The sequence below is a fragment of the Aulostomus chinensis genome, chromosome 20 (genome assembly GCF_037954235.1).
Source record: "Aulostomus chinensis isolate RoL2024-O1b breed Wild chromosome 20, RoL_Achi_v1.0, whole genome shotgun sequence".
In the NCBI taxonomy this organism is placed as follows: Eukaryota; Metazoa; Chordata; class Actinopteri; order Syngnathiformes; family Aulostomidae; genus Aulostomus; species Aulostomus chinensis.
This window is the reverse complement of record NC_141339.1, coordinates 397,759-414,642: the sequence shown is the minus strand read 5'-3', so window position 1 is coordinate 414,642 and position 16,884 is coordinate 397,759. Positions and strand designations below refer to the sequence as shown.

Sequence of the window (16,884 nt, the reverse complement as noted above, 5' to 3'; positions counted from 1 at the left end):
CTCTCCACAGGTGTGATACCAGGTCCACCTCAGGTGGTCACATGACTTTAGTGCATTCAGGGGTACAGCGGCAAACTCAGTACCCCCCCCCCCCCGCTTCTTCTCAAAACGGGACACGTAAACTTCCATGAGCTCACACGCCACATTTGCGTCGCTAGACTGATGTCAACAGCCTGCGTGCAACATTTAGGGTCATCAGAGAGAGGAACAAGGATGTGTTTTACTCCAAAAATGTTGTTTTTTATTGTTGAATGAAACGGGGTAAATGTACAGCAAACAAAGAAAACACCAGTCTCCATCTGGGAACTGCATATCCCATCATGCTCTAAGTTAATCCAACAGCTGACAGGTCTCTGCTGGCTCAGTCCCGCTCTGCCAGGGACATCAGGTGAGTGTCCACTTCAGTCTCTGTCAGAATCCTGCAGGTGACATGCCACAAACACATCTCAGGTGCTGCGTCACATGATGCATTCCTGCTAGGTTAAGGTCACCGGTTACTTCTTGTGTAGTGAGCTGACCTTCACAATAAAAGCACAGCTCAATTGTTCTGGTTTTGTCAGTGCTGCTTTGACTCTTACTCTGAAAGGCTGACCTAGAGTCAGGTGATTCTGTAGCTAGCTTGTGAGCAAATCTGTGCTGTACAGTTACACGCTCATGAGAGAGGACGCCTCTCCTCCCTTCAACTCCCTGGCACTTCTGCCTTTCCTACCCTGTTGAGACGGTATTTGGACGTCTGTCCTCGTGGTTGAGGGGCTCAGGACGGCCGCCGCCGCACTGTGTGCAGACTGTAAGACCCCAAAGCCAAAGACGTATTAGTCATTTGGGGCTTTGGGATCAAATTTGATTGACTGAGTTCTTACACAAGCAGCGCATCCCTGCCATGCTAACTTCCTGGTGGACTACAAAATAGCTCATTGTAACAGGTTTGTGAAGTTCGCTTCTAAATGTGTTGCTAATCGCCGCTCGACAGCTGTGGGATTGATTACCTGAACTTGGGGTCCTGTGTCGTTACGACGCCCACCTCCAGCTCAGAGGGCTTGAAGTCGATGGAGAGAACAGTTGACAGGCATGAGATGGCCGTCTGGGGGGAGATGAGATCAGGGTTACTCAGCTTGACTGAGAGGAAACCCCCACCCCCAAGGTGAGCTTCCCTCCTCATCAGCCGCGTCACACCTCCTACCTCGATAGTTTGCTCAAAGGTCCAATCCAGTTTCTTTTTCACTTTCTTCTCCAGGAAGCTGGTGGCTTCCGTCTGCTTCACTCCAGCAGCGGTGGCTTTGAAGCCACAATAGTAACCTGCCGGGTCACATTTGTACACCTGTGGGCCGCACTCCTCGTCCACGCCAATCACGATCATACCTGCACGCCACAGACCAGAGAAGACGGCTGCTGTTAGAGATGCCTAGGGCCACCATTAGAGCCCTGATCCTGTCCTCCTGGGCCCCCTCAGCCTGATTCTGTTGGTACCCCTGAACTCAGCTGTTGTTGGAGTGCTGGTATGGGGCGAATTAGGGTGTATGAATGTCAATACTGTCAATATACTGCATATTAGCTGGGAGTATGCTGGGATGCCAGTATCTGCCTCCAACACCTCTGACGTTGCACCTCAGGAACCTCTGAACTCTTTCCTCCATACTTACAGCAGCCCAGTGGTCGCATCTCGGCGTTCTGCGTGTAGACTTGTGAGATATCGGCGATTCTCTTACACAGCATGTCCACTGGGATCTCGTAGCCGTACTTGTAATGCCAGTTGGCCGCCTCGTAGCGAGCTCGCTGCACCTGAGACCGACTGTCAGCTGTGGAATGTGAAGCATGACGCTGTCAGATTTATCCAGCGTTTACATCAAAAGGGCCGTTAGCTGAAGTCAAAGCTGTGAACAACAACAGTCACATCACTTTCAAGATTTCAGTACAAGAGGATTTTGAAGAGAAGGCTTGGAATCAAGAGGTTCTCGCTCAGAGGAGTGCAGATGGTGTTTGCTGACCATTAAATGTCATATTTGATATCAGGATTCCTGTTTGCTTGGATCTTTTTTTTCCCAGATATGGTTTTTGTCACCTGTCATCCCGGACATGACGCATCCGATGTTGTCTGTTATTCTGAAAAGGTGGGTCACTGTGGTGGCATCCAGGAGCTTGTCCTGATGCAAGAAAATAAAAGTAGACAGAACAGACGATCAACTGGAAGGACAGACAATAAATGAAAGCAAGCAAACACACACATACGAATGAAACTCTGGAATAAAAACGCCACCTGAAAGTTCTGTGACGGCGGCCGGCGCTAAACGAGTCCCGTGTTCTCTTCCTACTACAACACGGCTGTTCACGTTAGGGCTGCATCAGCTCAGGAAGCCCGCAGTTTGCTTTATTTTGTAGAAAACTGAATTTCACAAGCAAATTGAACAGTAGTTTGAAGCCTGAACAGTTCGGTCCTGCTCAGGTAATAAAAAAGGAGAGGGTTCGCTCATCCTGTTGCTGGATGCTCAGCCACAGGTGCACTTTATATGTACACAGTATTTGCTGACTGCCCTGAACAATCAGTGTATAATTAGTCTGAATGGTGAATACTCTCACTTACTGCTGGTTCCACCTTAAAAATATGAAGAAGAAGAAAAGCTGCTTCCTTTATGTAAACCATTTCTACCATGTAATAAGAGCCGAAACATCTGCGGACTGCTTCATCCAGTTGATGTCCAAGGCATCATTTCACTTTCTGAACCAGAGGGGTGCTGTGTCTCAACTACGCCCACACGAGTGTGTTCATGCGCTGTGGTGACCAGTGACACTCCTCCACAGAGGCAAACACGCTGGGTGACAGCAACTCACCGGAACTTTCTTCTGTGTGACGACGACAGCGCAGTCCTTCCCTCGTACAGCTACTGATGTCAGCCCCCCCTGGTTTATGGCCTTGAAAGCATATTCTGCAAGCGGAGGACAAGAGGGGTCTCTACGTGGACGTGCAACAGGGACGTCCTTCATACACACCAACAGTTTCTCTTTTCAGAGGAAAACTTCCAGCAAAGAGTCAGTCAGGTGACATCAGAGCAGCCTGGAGGAAACAACCATGGCTGCATTGATTTCACCGGTCAGGTTTCTACTTGGTCCAGGAACGAGCGCGGCACCGTCATTCAATCACAAGTCGACCACTAAAAAACAAACTAGGAATTCTTCTTGGAGCACCTTGAGTAGGTATGAGCTGTTCTTTGTAAGTCGAATGTAAACACTGGTACTTGAGCACAAATGTTGTCATTGTTTTACCTGCTAATTGATGTTTGTGTGTTTGGGTTGAACAAGACACATTTTAAGATTCACGTTACTAAGTCATTAGCGTGTAATGGCCTTGTTAACAAAGCCAAGAGACGATGATCACGTTTGTTTTTATACCTCAAACACACAACACCCTAACGGCACATCACCTTCTCACCCACACTGCAGCACTGCTGTTCACAGTTCTCCCCGTAGTTCAGTAAATGTCCAAATACTGCAGGAACCCCAGAGAAGGTCTGTGTTCATTATATGTGTTCCTGTCCTCTAAACTACAGCTTTCATCAAAACTACAGCTGTCCCCTGAACTACAGCTCTCATCAAAACTCAAGCTAACCTCTAAACGGCAGCTCTCATCAAAACTACAGCTATCATTAAAACTACAGCTGTCCTCTAAACGACAGCTCTCATCAAAACAAAAGCTGTCCCCTAAACTACAGCTGTCCTCTAAACTACAACTGTCCCCTAAACTACAGCTTTCATATTAACTAGGGCTCTCATCAAAACTCAAGCTGTCCCCTAAACTTCAGATGTCCTCTAAGCTACAGCTCTAACCTAAACTACAGCTGTCCTCAAGACTGCAGCTGTCCTCTAAACTACAGCTTTCATCAAAACTAAAGCTCTCATTAGAACTACAGCTGTCCTCTAAATTACAGCTCTCATCACCACAAAAGCTGTCCTCTAAACTACAGCTGTCTTCTAAACTACAGCTCTAACCTAAACTACAGCTGTCTTCAAAACTACAACTGTCCCCTAAACTACAGCTTTCATCTTAACTAGGGCTCTCATCAAAAATCAAGCTGTCCCCTAAACTTCAGTTGTCCTCTAAACTACAGCTCTCATCAAAACTACAGCTGTCCTCTAAACTACAATTCTAACCTAAACTACAGCTGTCCTCAAAACCACAACTGTCCCCTAAACTACAGCTTTCATTTTAACTAGGGCTCTCATCAAATCTTCAACTGTCCTTGAACCAGGTCTAACCTAAAACTACAACTAACCTCAAATCTACAGCTCTCCTCTTAACAAGAGCGCTCATCAAAACTACAGCTGTTCTTGAAACTACTGCTCTCCTATTAACTGGAGCCCTCATCTTAACTATAGCTGTTCCCTTAACTACATTTCTCACCTTTAATACAGCGGTCCCCTACACTACAGCTCTCATCTACACTACAGCTGTCCCCAAAACTACAAGTCCCATCTAAAGTACAACTATCCTCTAAACTACAGCTTTCACCTAAACTGTAGTGATCCCCTAAACTACAGCTCTCCTGTAAACTACAACCATCACATAAACTACAGCTGTTCCCTAAACTACAACTGTCCTATTAACTACAGCTGTCCGCTAAACTACAGATCTCATCTAAACTACAGCTGTCATCTTAGCTACAGCTGTCCCATGAACAACGGTCCACTAAACTACAGATCTAATCTTAACTACCACTGTTCCCTGAAAAACAACTGTCCTCCTAACTACAGCTCTAACATAAACTACAGCTGTCCCCTAAACTACCGGAACAAACCCCAACTCCCTCCTCTGGGCTGACTCTCCTCTAAGCCGAACCTAGGCCGGCCTCCGTGAGCCTATCGCGGCGGGACGGGCTCTGTTCAGGGACCCGCAGCTGCATCATTATCCGGGTTCTAAAACAAACCCCTTTCCGACCAGTACTCAGGATCTGGGGCGATGAATCAGCTTGGTTGACAGCGATGCTATAGATGCTAACTAGCCTAGCTAGCCGCTCGGGTTCGCGCTGTTTTATAATCCGGGTGTTTGCAAACAGCATATAAAGTAACTGCTGTTATACCTCAAATGTTTTTTTGTGGTTTTGTGAAACGCCACTTTCGATTTGGCGGGATGTTGTTGATCGGTTAGCAGAGAAGCTAAGCAAACCATGACAGCGCATTTAGCCAGCTAGCCGAAAGCCTGCGAGCCGGCTTCAGTGGAACAACCGCGGGTACTGACCGACTTGGTAGAGCCGTCCTTCGGGGGAGAAGATGGTGATGTGTCGGTCAAACCCTGCACTTGAGCCCCGGGACATTTTCCAAGGTAAAGTTTGCCGAGAAGTTCGTCCAAATGAATTTGGAAGCGGATTTTACTTCATGCACACTGTCGCCACCCGGAAGTTGAACTGCAGAATCCTTAACTCATCCGGGTTGCAGGCCTGCTTCGTTTCCATGGCAACATTGAAGCTGCTGGGTCCGGAGGCAGTTACGTCTTCTTGCGAGGCAAAGCAAGCCGTGGAACATGTACTTAAACTGCAGTAGTCGTCTGTGAGGGGAACCTCGTTCCTCCCTTGAAATTACAACAATAACAGCGTCTCTAAAGAGACTAGAGACTCAGTGACGTCACGGATTTCGTCAGTGACGTCAAAGAGAAATAAATATGGCTACATCAGCCCTGAGGAAATGACAAAGCCTTGAATGGGCGGCCATATCAATGCCAGAGAGGAACATTTGGAGACATTCTCGTCACATGTTCAGGATGAAAGGACAAGAACTGAAATGTAATTAAACTTGTACATGGAACTGCAACTTTCTGGGTTTGATTTTGGTTTTGTTTCACTGAATTTCACCTTTGACTCTCCATTGGTGCTGCGGTGAATTTCTATGCTGATGCCTGAGTGTAGTTTGTGCACATGTGGACGCGCCTGGAACATCTCAACCTTCGATGAAGTAACAGGGACATTTGGTGGTATTTGTTGACCTCCAGAAGAACGATTCATAATTAACCTAATTGCTTGTTTGATTGGTAATGATCTGGTCAGGTTTACCTGGCAGTGCATGTACGTTAGCACAGCTTCCAGGGAACCCTGAACTGAGTTGTGGACAGTGGAGCGACTATAAATCAAGGTTGCTAAATGTGGACATGAGGCCGACGCTGATGAGAGTGAGTCAGAACGCTGTTACTGTCATTGCATGTTCACATACAACAAAATTTGCTGTCTCTCACATAAGGAAATTTTTCCACAATCCTCTCTCTCTCTCTCTCTCTCTCTCTCTCTCTCTCTCTCTCTCTCTCTCTCTCTCTCTCTCTCTCTCTCTCACACACACACACACACACACACACACACACATACACTATTAAGTCAGTGAAATATGATAACTCAGATCATTCAAGGAAGGGGAAACTGGGAGACTGGAGACCCACTGCTGATGATCTTCTGTGTCCTGTGAGGCAGAAGCAGTCAGATTTATCTGTGTTACCACCGCTGACGATACTAATTCCTGTTTTTTCATCAACATGCCTGCGACGGGTGAGTTGGCAGCACAAGCTGCAATGAGAAGTCTGAGCTGCAGCTCTAAACTACTGAATGTTGCAGAGTGAAACCAGACAACAGGCGCATCAGCTACTTTCACCCATGAGAACAAGCTTCCAATCACGTTACCAGCAGAGTGAAACCAGACACAACATGGGTGGCCCACTGGAACAGCAGCACTATCTGATCATCGGGAGGGCACCTGATTCCCATGTCCTTGTTCATAACAAGGGGTGTCGTCCAATCTCAGGGGCAGAAGTCACCGAGGCAGTTAAGCAACTCCGCGGTGGCAGAGCTCAGGGGGTGGATGAGATCCTCCCTGGGTATCTCAAGGCTCTGGATGTTGTGGGGCTGTCCTGGTTGACACGTCTCTGCAACATTGCGTGGACATCGGGGGCGGTGCCTTTGGAGTGACAGACCAGGTGGTGGTCCCCATCTTTAAGAAAGGGGACCAGAGGGTGTATTCCAACTATTGAGGGGATCACACTCCTCAGCCTCCCTGGAAAGGTCTACGCCAGGGTACTGGAGAGGAGGGTCAGGGCGATAGTCCACCCTCAGATCCAGGAGGAACAGTGTGGTTTTCATCCCGGCCGTGGAACCGTGGATCAGCTCTTCACTCTTGCTAGGGTGCTGGAGGGGGCATGGGAGTTTGCCCAACCAGTCCACATATGTTTTGTGGATTTGGAGGAGGCTTATGACTGTGTTCCAGGGGCACCCTGTGGGGGGTACTCCAGGAGTATGGGGTGGATGGCCCCTTACAAAGGGCCGTTCAGTCTTTCTACCAGAGGAGTGAGAGTCTGGTTCGCGTTGCCGGCTGTAAGTCGGACTCGTTCCTGGTGAGGGTTGGACTCCGCAAAGGCTGCCCTTTGTCACCGGTTCTGTGCATAACTTTTATGGACAGAATTTCTAGGCACAGTCGGGTGGTGTAGGGGGTCGAGTTTGGTGGCGGGAGGATGTGGTCCTCTTAGCTCCATCAGGTCATGGCCTTCAGCTCTTGCTGGGACAGTTCGCAGCCGAAGGTGAAGCGGCTGGGATGAGAATCAGCCTCTCCAAGTCTGAGGCCATGGTCCTCAGCTGAAAAAGGATGGCCTGCCCACTCCAGGTCAGGGGGGAGGTGGAGGAGTTTAAGTATCTCGGGGTCTTGTTCACGAGTGAGGGTAGGATGGAGCGGGACATTGACAGGCGGATTGGGGCGGCATCCACTGTGGTGCTAAACCAGTCCGTTGTGGTGAAGAGGGAGCCAAAAGGTGAGATTCTTGATTTACCGGTCAATCTACGTTCCAACCCTCACCTGTGGTCATGAGCTCTGGGTAATGGCCGTAAGAACAAGATCCTGAATACAAGCGGCTGAAATGAGTTTCCTCCTCAGGGAGGCTGGGCTCTCCCTTAGAGACAAAGTCAGATCAGATCAAGTCATGATTGGAGGAGACTTCAGTATTCATGAGGATGTTGATAACCACAGTCTGGTACTGCATTTCTCTCTCTCCTAGACTCAACTGGTGTCCATCAGTCTGTCCATGAACCCCTCACTGTCACAACCACACCTCCACCTCCTCCTAACATCTGGAACTGAAGCTGAACATCTGGTTGTGTTTCCACAGAACGCTTTTATCAGACCACCAATCAATCACTTTGGAATTTGGACTGATCAACTACACTACACTCAGGAAAACTGTAGTTTCCAGATGTTTGTCTGATCAGGCCACACCTGGATTTAAGGAAGTGGTTCCATTGGTGCTAAATTCAGTGTCATGTCCCACTGTAACAGAGGGCGCTGTTGTCCACCTTAGTCCCTCCCAAACTGATCATTTTATCCATAGAGCAGCAGCACCTTAGCAACAACTCTGGACTCTACTGGCCCACTAAAGTAGAAAACTATGAATCCAAGGAAACAAGCACCTTGGTACGGTTCTGGAACCTGACAGCTTCAACAAGAAACCCAGAAACTGGAGAGAAGATGGTGCTGCTCCAAACTGGAGGAGTCACATGTAGTCTGGCAAGATGGCCTTAGAACCTAGAAGAAAGCCCTTGGTAGAACCAGAGCAGCCGACTACTCAGCACTAACAGAGGAACCAAGAACAACCCAGGTTCCTCTTCAGTCCTGGAGCCAGACTGGCAGAGAGCCACAGCTCTACTGAACCAAGTAGTCCTGTTTCCCTGGGCAGCAAAGAGTTCATGGACTTCTTTAATGACAAAATTCTCCTGATTAGAGAGAAACTTCTCCTGCTGCCATCAGCTGACAACATGGCTCCTAGAACCCAGAACCTTAGAGGCAGCTGGAGGACCAGACACACACTTGGATAGTTTTTCTCCCATCAGCCTTCATGAGCTCAGTTCAATAATGTCCTCCTCTAAACCTCCACCTGTCTCCTAGACCCCATCCCAACTAAGCTGCTCCAAGACTCTCTACTTTCGTTAGCCCCTCCCTCTTAGATATGATCAATATGGCGCTGGTATCTGGTTCCGTCCCTCAGTCCTTTAAAGTAGCAGGAATTAAACCCTCCTCAAAAAACAAGCCTGGATCCAGAAGTTCTACCAACTACAGACCAACATCACATCTTCCTTTTCTCTCCAAGGTTCTGGAGAAAGCAGTTGCTAAACAGCTCTGTGACTTCTCCACAGCAACAGCTGATTGGAGGATTCAGTCAGGTTCCAGGTTCATCCTAGCACAGAAACAGAACTAGTCAAAGGTACCAGTGACCTCCTGCTGGTACCAGATGAGGAACTGGTTTCTGTGCTGGTCTGATACCATTGACCACCATATCCTTCTACAGAGACTGGAATCTGTCACTGGTATTAAAGGAACCACACTAAACTGGTTCAGGTCATATTTACTAGGTCATCTCAGTTGGTACTAGTTAATGATGGTTCCTCTGAGACCACTACAGTCAGTTCTGGTGTTCCACAAGGGTCTGTGCTTGGACCAGTCCTCTTCACCCTGTACCTGCTTCCTCTAGGTCACATGATCAGGAAACACTCCATTAATGTTCACTGCTATGCAGACGACACTCAGCTGAACTCATCAATGATCCACATGGAACAAACCAGCTGACTGAACTGGAGGCCTGTCTGAAGGACAGGAAACATGGAGGACCATCGTTTCCTTTATTAAACTCTGATAAACTGAAGTTCTTGTGCTGGGCCCAAACACCTGAGGACCACCTGATCTGATGAGACAGGTACCCTGGATGGCACCACCCTGGCCCCCAGCACCACCGTAGGAACCTAGGAGTTCTCTTTGACCAGGACCCTTCAACTCCCTCATTCAACAAATCTCCAGGACGCCTTCTTCCATCGACGTAACATCGCTAAGATCAGACACATCCTGGCTCAAGAAGACGCAGAAAAACTAGTCCCTGCTTCTGTCACTTCCAGGCTGGATTACTGCACCTCCCTCCTACCAGGCTGGACTAATAAGTCCCTAAAGACTCTCCAGCTGGTCCAGAACGCTGCTGCCCCCCTGACTAGAACTGGTAGCAGAGACCAGGTATCTCCTGGACTGCTTCTCTGCATGGCTCCCTGTCAAATTCAGAACAGAATGTAAAATTCTTCTTCCACCATCAAAGTCCTCAACAACCAGGCTCCTTCATCCCTGACAGAGCTCCTAGTCCCCTATGATCCAGCTAGAACCCTTCACTCCCAGGATGCAGGGTTCCTGCTGGTTCCTAGAGTTCTAACAGTAGAATGGAGCCAGAGTCTTCAGCTATCAGGCTCCCCTCCTGTGGAACCGTCTCCCAGTTTCAGTCCAGGACCCAGACCCCCTCTCTAGGTTTAAGAGCAGACTTAAGACCTCCTTGTTGATCAGGCTTATAGTCAGGACTGCTTAGGCTGGCCCTTAGATCTGCTGCTGGAGGCTCAGACTGCTGGGATCTCCCATGATGCACTGGGCTTCTCTCTCCTCCTCCTGTCCTCAGACGTGTTACTAACTCCTCTTCTTCTCCCCTCATCCCAGATCCTGGTGCTGCTGGAGGAGGCTCCAGACCTGAAGAGGCTCCAGCTGCCACCTGTAGCTCCACCTGCTCACGTCCCCATCTGTCCATCAGTCTCTCCTCCTTTCTCTCTCTTTATCTCTGTCTCTCTCTTTCCTTCTGTCTCTCTGTCTTCCTCCATTCTCTCTTTGTCTCTGTCCATCAGTCTCTCCTCCTTTCTCTCCTTCTTTATATCTGTCCCTCTCTTTCCTTCTGTCTCTCTGTCCTCCTCCATTCTCTGTCTCTGTCCATCTGTCTCTCCTCTTTCTCTTTATCTCTGTCCCTCTCTTTCCTTCTGTCTCTCTGTCCTCCTCCATTCTCTGTCTTTGTCTCTGTCCATCAGTCTCTCCTCCTTTCTCTCTCTCTTTATCTCTGTCCCTCTCTTTCCTTCTGTCTCTCTGTCTTCCTCCATTCTCTGTCTTTGTCTCTGTCCATCAGTCTCTCCTCTTTCTCTTTATCTCTGTCCCTTTCTTTCCTTCTGTCTCTCTGTCCTCCTCCATTCTCTGTCTTTGTCTCTGTCCATCAGTCTCTCCTCCTTTCTCTCTCTCTTTATCTCTGTCCCTCTCTTTCCTTCTGTCTCTCTGTCTTCCTCCATTCTCTGTCTTTGTCTCTGTCCATCAGTCTCTCCTCCTCTCTCCCTCTTTATCTCTGTCCCTCTCTCTCCTTCTGTCTCTCTGTCTTCCTCCATTCTCTGTCTTTGTCTCTGTCCTGCTCTCCTGCTCTCTCTCCGTCCCCACTGATCCTGGATCTGCTCCACCTTCCTGCTGGTAAAGGAAGGTTCTGGTGGCTGCTGTTGCAGGATGTGCTGCTGATGGAGAATTGTTGGGTGGAGGTTCATTGAAGGAGGGAGGTGCTGGACCTGCTCTACTTGGACAGAGTCAGGACAGAACTTTTGATGTGATTTGGCGCCAAACAAATAAAACTGACTTCACACAATCACAGCGTGTTTGCAAAAGGCTATTTTAACACCAGATGAATCATCCAAACATGAACGCAGTCCAGTATTGTAAAGATTTCACCCACGTCTGCACAACCAAACATTTCTCCACTAAAAGAGGCAGCATGACAAAGACCGGAGTTTCATGTATTTTGCAAGTGTAAAAAGAATAAATGTGCCATTTAAAGATCACTGTAGAACATCAACACGTTCATGGGCCGACTTCAAATGAAGAACGCCATCACACGGACAATCCGGCATATTATTCATCAGCTGTGTTTTACGAAAGTTAAATCATATCATATTATTCCCCTCAAAGTTGTTGAATGTTTAATCGATAATCTTTTTTTTATGTTTACATTTTTAGAAACAGAACGTTCTACCTTCAGGAAGAACAAAGGAACAAATTCAAAACCTCTCACACTTTTCACTGATATTCCATATTCATGTGGTTATTCCTGCTGGAAACACGACATGCTTGACGATAACACTGACTCGTCCCTCATGACTCCACTGACCAGAGACCAGCCTCAGTCACATGCTGGAGGAAGTGAAGGAGAAGAACCGCCTACATAGCATCGTCAAGGTGAGTTCCAAGGTTACTGGACTTCCCATTCGCTCCCTGACAGCTCTGTGTGAGCAGCAGGTCCGCAGCATGGCTGCACAGATCCTGAAGGACCCCTCCCATGCTCTCTTCCCGGCATTCGAGAGGCTGCCATCCGGTCGCAGGCTACAGTGTCCAGCCTGCAGGACCCAGAGGAGGAGATCCACCTTTGTCCCCCAGGCTGTCCTCCTCCTGAACTCCCTGCACTCTGACCCCTAGTACCACCCACAGCAGGTGGAGCACCTGGAGCAAGCGGAGCAGGTCAACTAGCTGGTTAAAGGGGATGACGCCTGGCGTGGAGACATTAGCATCATCTACTTCTACCCACGTCTCTCCTGATCCGAATAAATCAAAACCTCTGAACTAGATGGATGAAATGTTCCAGCAGGAGCTGGTTGGTTTCTCCCTGCAGGAGGCCACACAGTCGGCAGAGTCCCTGGAAAACCAGGAGCCATCCAAACCAGTTGGATCATTAGAAGAGACCCATCAAACCAACATCCAATCTAACCAGAACAATGATGCTGTTGTGGGACTCAGGTCCGGACTGTCTTGGGTCCAGACCACAGTTTGATGGACTCATGGCACATAAGCGTGACTTCGCTCACTACTGTACACCTTTAAAATTCCCCTCACACACCTCAGCATTTTTCAGTGTGTCCACAGTGTCCGGGATGGAAAACAGGCTCTCATGGATCCTCTCTGGTTCCTGTAGATGGCCGACCAGCAGCAGCAGGCAGAGGTGGATGTGATGAGATCACTGTAGGGAATTCTGGGGGAATTTGGAATGAGGAAAAACGTGTAGCAACTGTCGTGGCTGTGTTTCACTAGTTCTGCTGCCTCACAACCCAAATTTAGGTATTTGATCCAATTCCCTGTGTTTAATGTGGCTTGAACTCCTGTCCTCCATCTTTGTTTGCCCCCCCAAGCTGAAGCCAGATGCTCTGAAAACGCAGGAATGTGCTCACAGAGGATGGCTGGAGTGGAATTTTTGCTGGGAATTTCCCACTATTGTCTGTGCACATGCGTGTAGAGTGTGAGTGTGAGTGTGTGTGTGTGTGTATGCGTGGAACAGCAGAGAGAGAGAGAGTGTGTGTGTGTATGTGTGTGTGTATGCGTGGAACAACAGAGAGAGAGAGTGTGTGTGTGTGTGTGTGTGTGTGTGTGTGTGTATGCGTGGAACAGCAGAGAGAGAGAGAGAGTGTGTGTGTGTGTGTGTGTGTGTGTGTGTGTGTGTGTGTGTGTGCGTGGAACAGCAGAGAGAGAGAGTGTGTGTGTGTATGTGTGTGCATGCGTGGAACTGCACAGAGAGAGAGAGAGAGAGTGAGTGTGTGTGTTTGTGTGTGTGTGCACATGCGTGGAACTGCAGAGAGAGAGAGTGTGTGTGTGTGTGTGCACATACGTGGAACAGCAGAGAGAGAGAGTGAGTGTGTGTGTGCGCATGCGTGGAACAGCAGAGAGAGAGAGTGAGTGTGTGTTTGTGTGTGTGTGTGCATGCGTGGAACAGCAGAGAGAGAGATTGTGTGTGTGTTTGTGTGTGTGTGTGCATGCGTGGAACAGCAGAGAGAGAGAGTGTGTGTGTTTGTGTGTATGTGTGTACATACGTGGAACAGCAGAGAGAGAGAGTGAGTGTGTGTGTGCGCATGCGTGGAACAGCAGAGAGAGAGAGTGAGTGTGTGTTTGTGTGTGTGTGTGCATGCGTGGAACAGCAGAGAGAGAGAGTGTGTGTGTTTGTGTGTATGTGTGTGCATGCGTGGAACAGCAGAGAGAGAGAGAGTGTGTGTGTGTGTGTGCGCGCACGCACGTGTGTGTGTATCTGCAGTCGAAGTACCGTATTTTCCGCACTATAAGGCGCACCCTCAATGAATGGCCTATTTTAAAACTTTTTTCATATATGGTGCACCGCATTATAAGGCGCATAGAATCTAAACAACTGTAGTGGCTGGGGTTGCGTTATGCATCCACTAGATGGAGCTGCGCTAAAGGGAACGTCAACAAAACAGTCAGATAAGTCAGTCGGTCAAACTTTATTCGTAGAATACAAACCAACGTTCTGACAACTCCGTTCACTCCCAAAACAAGATAGTGCATTCACAAACGGGGAGGGGAACTTTGTCCTGATTCAGTAAACACGTAAAAGAAACAGTCAGTAAATCAAACGCTAGTGCCATCACAATATAGTAACTCGAGAAATAGTGCAAATAACAATATCTAAATAACTCAACGTTGTCCAAACGTTAATGTCCATATTCACAATATCTCCCAGCCTCGTTCAGGTGTAAACACGTGAAAGAAACACGTAAAGCTCACTCTTTCAGTTCATTCCTCATCCACGAATCCATCGAATTCTTCCTCTTCAGTGTCCGAGTTGAACAGTTGGGCGAGTACGGCATCCAACGTGCCCGGTTCCGTCTCGTCAAAGTCGTCATTATCCGAGTCAGTGTTGCTGTTGTTGTCCGGCAGTTCAGTGACGATACTGTTTTTACCGCCGTTACTTCGGCGACGCCCCCTGACTACGGTAGCCATAATGAACCAATATTGATCCATACATAAGGCGCATCGGATTATAAGGCGCACTGTCGGTTTTTGCGAAAATTCAAGGTTTTTGGGTGCGCCTTATAGTGCGGAAAATACGGTACTGCGTGCTCCCTGCAGCTGCAGCAGGGCAGAGGTGGCGGCGAGCGCTGACCTCCAGGAACTTTGTAACTCTGAGGCTTCTGAAATCCCCCAAACTTCCCCTCCGCTGCCTCTCTCCTCCCAGAACAGGGATCATGGTCTTTTCAGGCCTCCTACGGTCGATGCGCTGCTACGGGTCCGCCGCGGAGGTGGACGGCAGCCCAGCAGCGTCACCGTGTACACAGGCCATGCGTTCTTCTCAATGTCTCCCTCAGGTTCAGGTTGGAGCGGAGGGCAGTGTTACACGAGACGCGGGCTCCAGATGTGCAGCAGCAGGCGGCCAACATCTGCAAATGTTTGAAGCTACTGGGGGAATTCCTGCCTGATTGCTGCTGATCCTGGACCAGCGGAGAGGAGCCTCTTGAGGTCACTTGGACAGAAGCAGAGGCTGCTCCCTGGGGGCGGGGCTAAGCCTCAGTACTGTACAGTACTGAGGCTTATTTATTAGTTCTGAGAATGACAATCACTATACAGTACCGAGTACGTCTGTTTACTAGTTTATTAAGATATGCAGTCATTGACTGTGATATGCAGTAGTTTGATGGGATGTGCGGTAGTTTGATGGGATGTGTGGTAGTTTGATGGGGTGTGCGGTAGTTTGATGGGATATATGGTAGTTTGATGGGATGTGTGGTAGTTTGATGGGATGTGTGGTAGTTTGATGGGGTGTGTGGTAGTTTGATGGGGTGTGTGGTAGTTTGATGGGATGTGTGGTAGTTTGATGGGGTGTGTGGTAGTTTGATGGGATATCGATTGCCCTCTACTGTGGTCTGATGATTGTCATTCCTGATACTGACATGCAAATGAGATTTACTTTAGATTTTCCTGTGGTTTCATCGTTTCCCTGTCCTGCCACAGTTTGACTCTCACATCCTCGTTAAAACATTAAAAGCTAAAAAGAAAACAAAAAACAAAACACAAACACAAAAGTGTGAATGTAGAATTTGAAAATGTCCAGTGTAACTTTTTTTCCACACAATCGTTTGGTAACCCCGGACATGATCTTGTGGTCAATGTGGAGGTCCTGTCCCTCAGGTTGAGAACCACTACACTACTTCACGTTTAAAGTGTGACAGCGTCGCCCATAACGACAGACGCGCTGTCGCTCAGCTGCTCCCTGCAGCATCGCTGCTGTGATGTCACTCGCCCGATCCTGGGGTGGTTCTGCATTACTAGTGATTACACCAGGAGGTGCTGGTGTTCAGGGCCAGCGGCGTCTGTGTCCTCTCTCATCCTCCCACAGTCCCTGGGGTCAACGGGGCCGGTGGGGTCATATACAGGCTCACTACTCTGGAGGAACGGTCTTGGAACACAAGTGACACATTTAGTTCTTCCTGCTGCATGAAGAACACTTCTGTCTGAGCCATGTTCTGTGTTCTGCTGCTTCAGAACCCGTCAGAGACTAATATTACCCAACAACGACAGAGAACATCCAGGAAGTCACACTGACACAACTGCACACTCATCTGTGACACGTCGTCATCATTCAGGCTCTCGGACCAGCGTCCTGCCCGGAACCAGCTTCACCTGCACTGGTTTGTTTTTGTTCTCAGGTTTTTGGACCAGTGACTTCATGTTCTCAGGCTGTCCGTACTGTCCTGTTCTCGTGAACATGTCTTAGCAACTCTGAGAGAATTTCTCCTTTCGGGTGCAAACGTCGCCTGGATCTCAGGAATGTTTGGTGGGTGTTGTCTTCTGTTGCTGCAAATGCCTGCCGTCAGTGCTGGGTTCCTCAGCGATGGCAAACAACGTCAGAACCACAAATGTGTGATTACTCAGCAGTCTTAATATTTCCTCGAAAAGATCCTGAATCTGAAAAGTACCTAAGTCATCTAAAGTGACAGGAGCTGACGAACCAGCAGCCAGAGGACAACAGCCCCCAAATCAGCCCCGAACCTGCAGCCTGGCTGCCATCGAGCAGTCAGACAAGCTACCTGCCGTCTTTCTACCTGCCGTCTTTCTTTTTCCCTGCCGTCTTTCTTTTTCCCTGCCGTCTTTCTACCTGCCGTCTTTTTCCCTGCTGTCAGAACTATTATCTTTTTACCTGCCATCTTCCTACCTTCCGCTGTAGATGTGACGGCTCATCTTCAAACACTCATCACTTAAACTTCAGCACATTTTTCTAACTACATGCAACAAAAACATGTTGTTTACTAAAAGGAGCAATGACGGAGGGCTCTC

At 48.5% G+C, this 16,884-nt stretch overlaps 1 protein-coding gene across 1 annotated transcript; it reads right to left on the bottom strand.

Annotated features, from left to right (window-relative positions):
* Positions 1-222: 222 nt before the first annotated feature.
* On the bottom strand, positions 223-5,465 carry LOC147242134 (proteasome subunit alpha type-6). The gene is made up of 7 exons (XM_086188750.1): positions 5,228-5,465; positions 2,827-2,921; positions 2,060-2,141; positions 1,641-1,796; positions 1,181-1,359; positions 987-1,081; positions 223-419 (listed from the first exon to the last, which is right to left on the bottom strand). Exons 1-7 carry the CDS (start codon positions 5,301-5,303, stop codon positions 362-364), a joined length of 741 nt encoding a protein of 246 aa, XP_086044876.1. The 5' UTR covers positions 5,304-5,465; the 3' UTR covers positions 223-361.
* Positions 5,466-16,884: the final 11,419 nt, after the last annotated feature.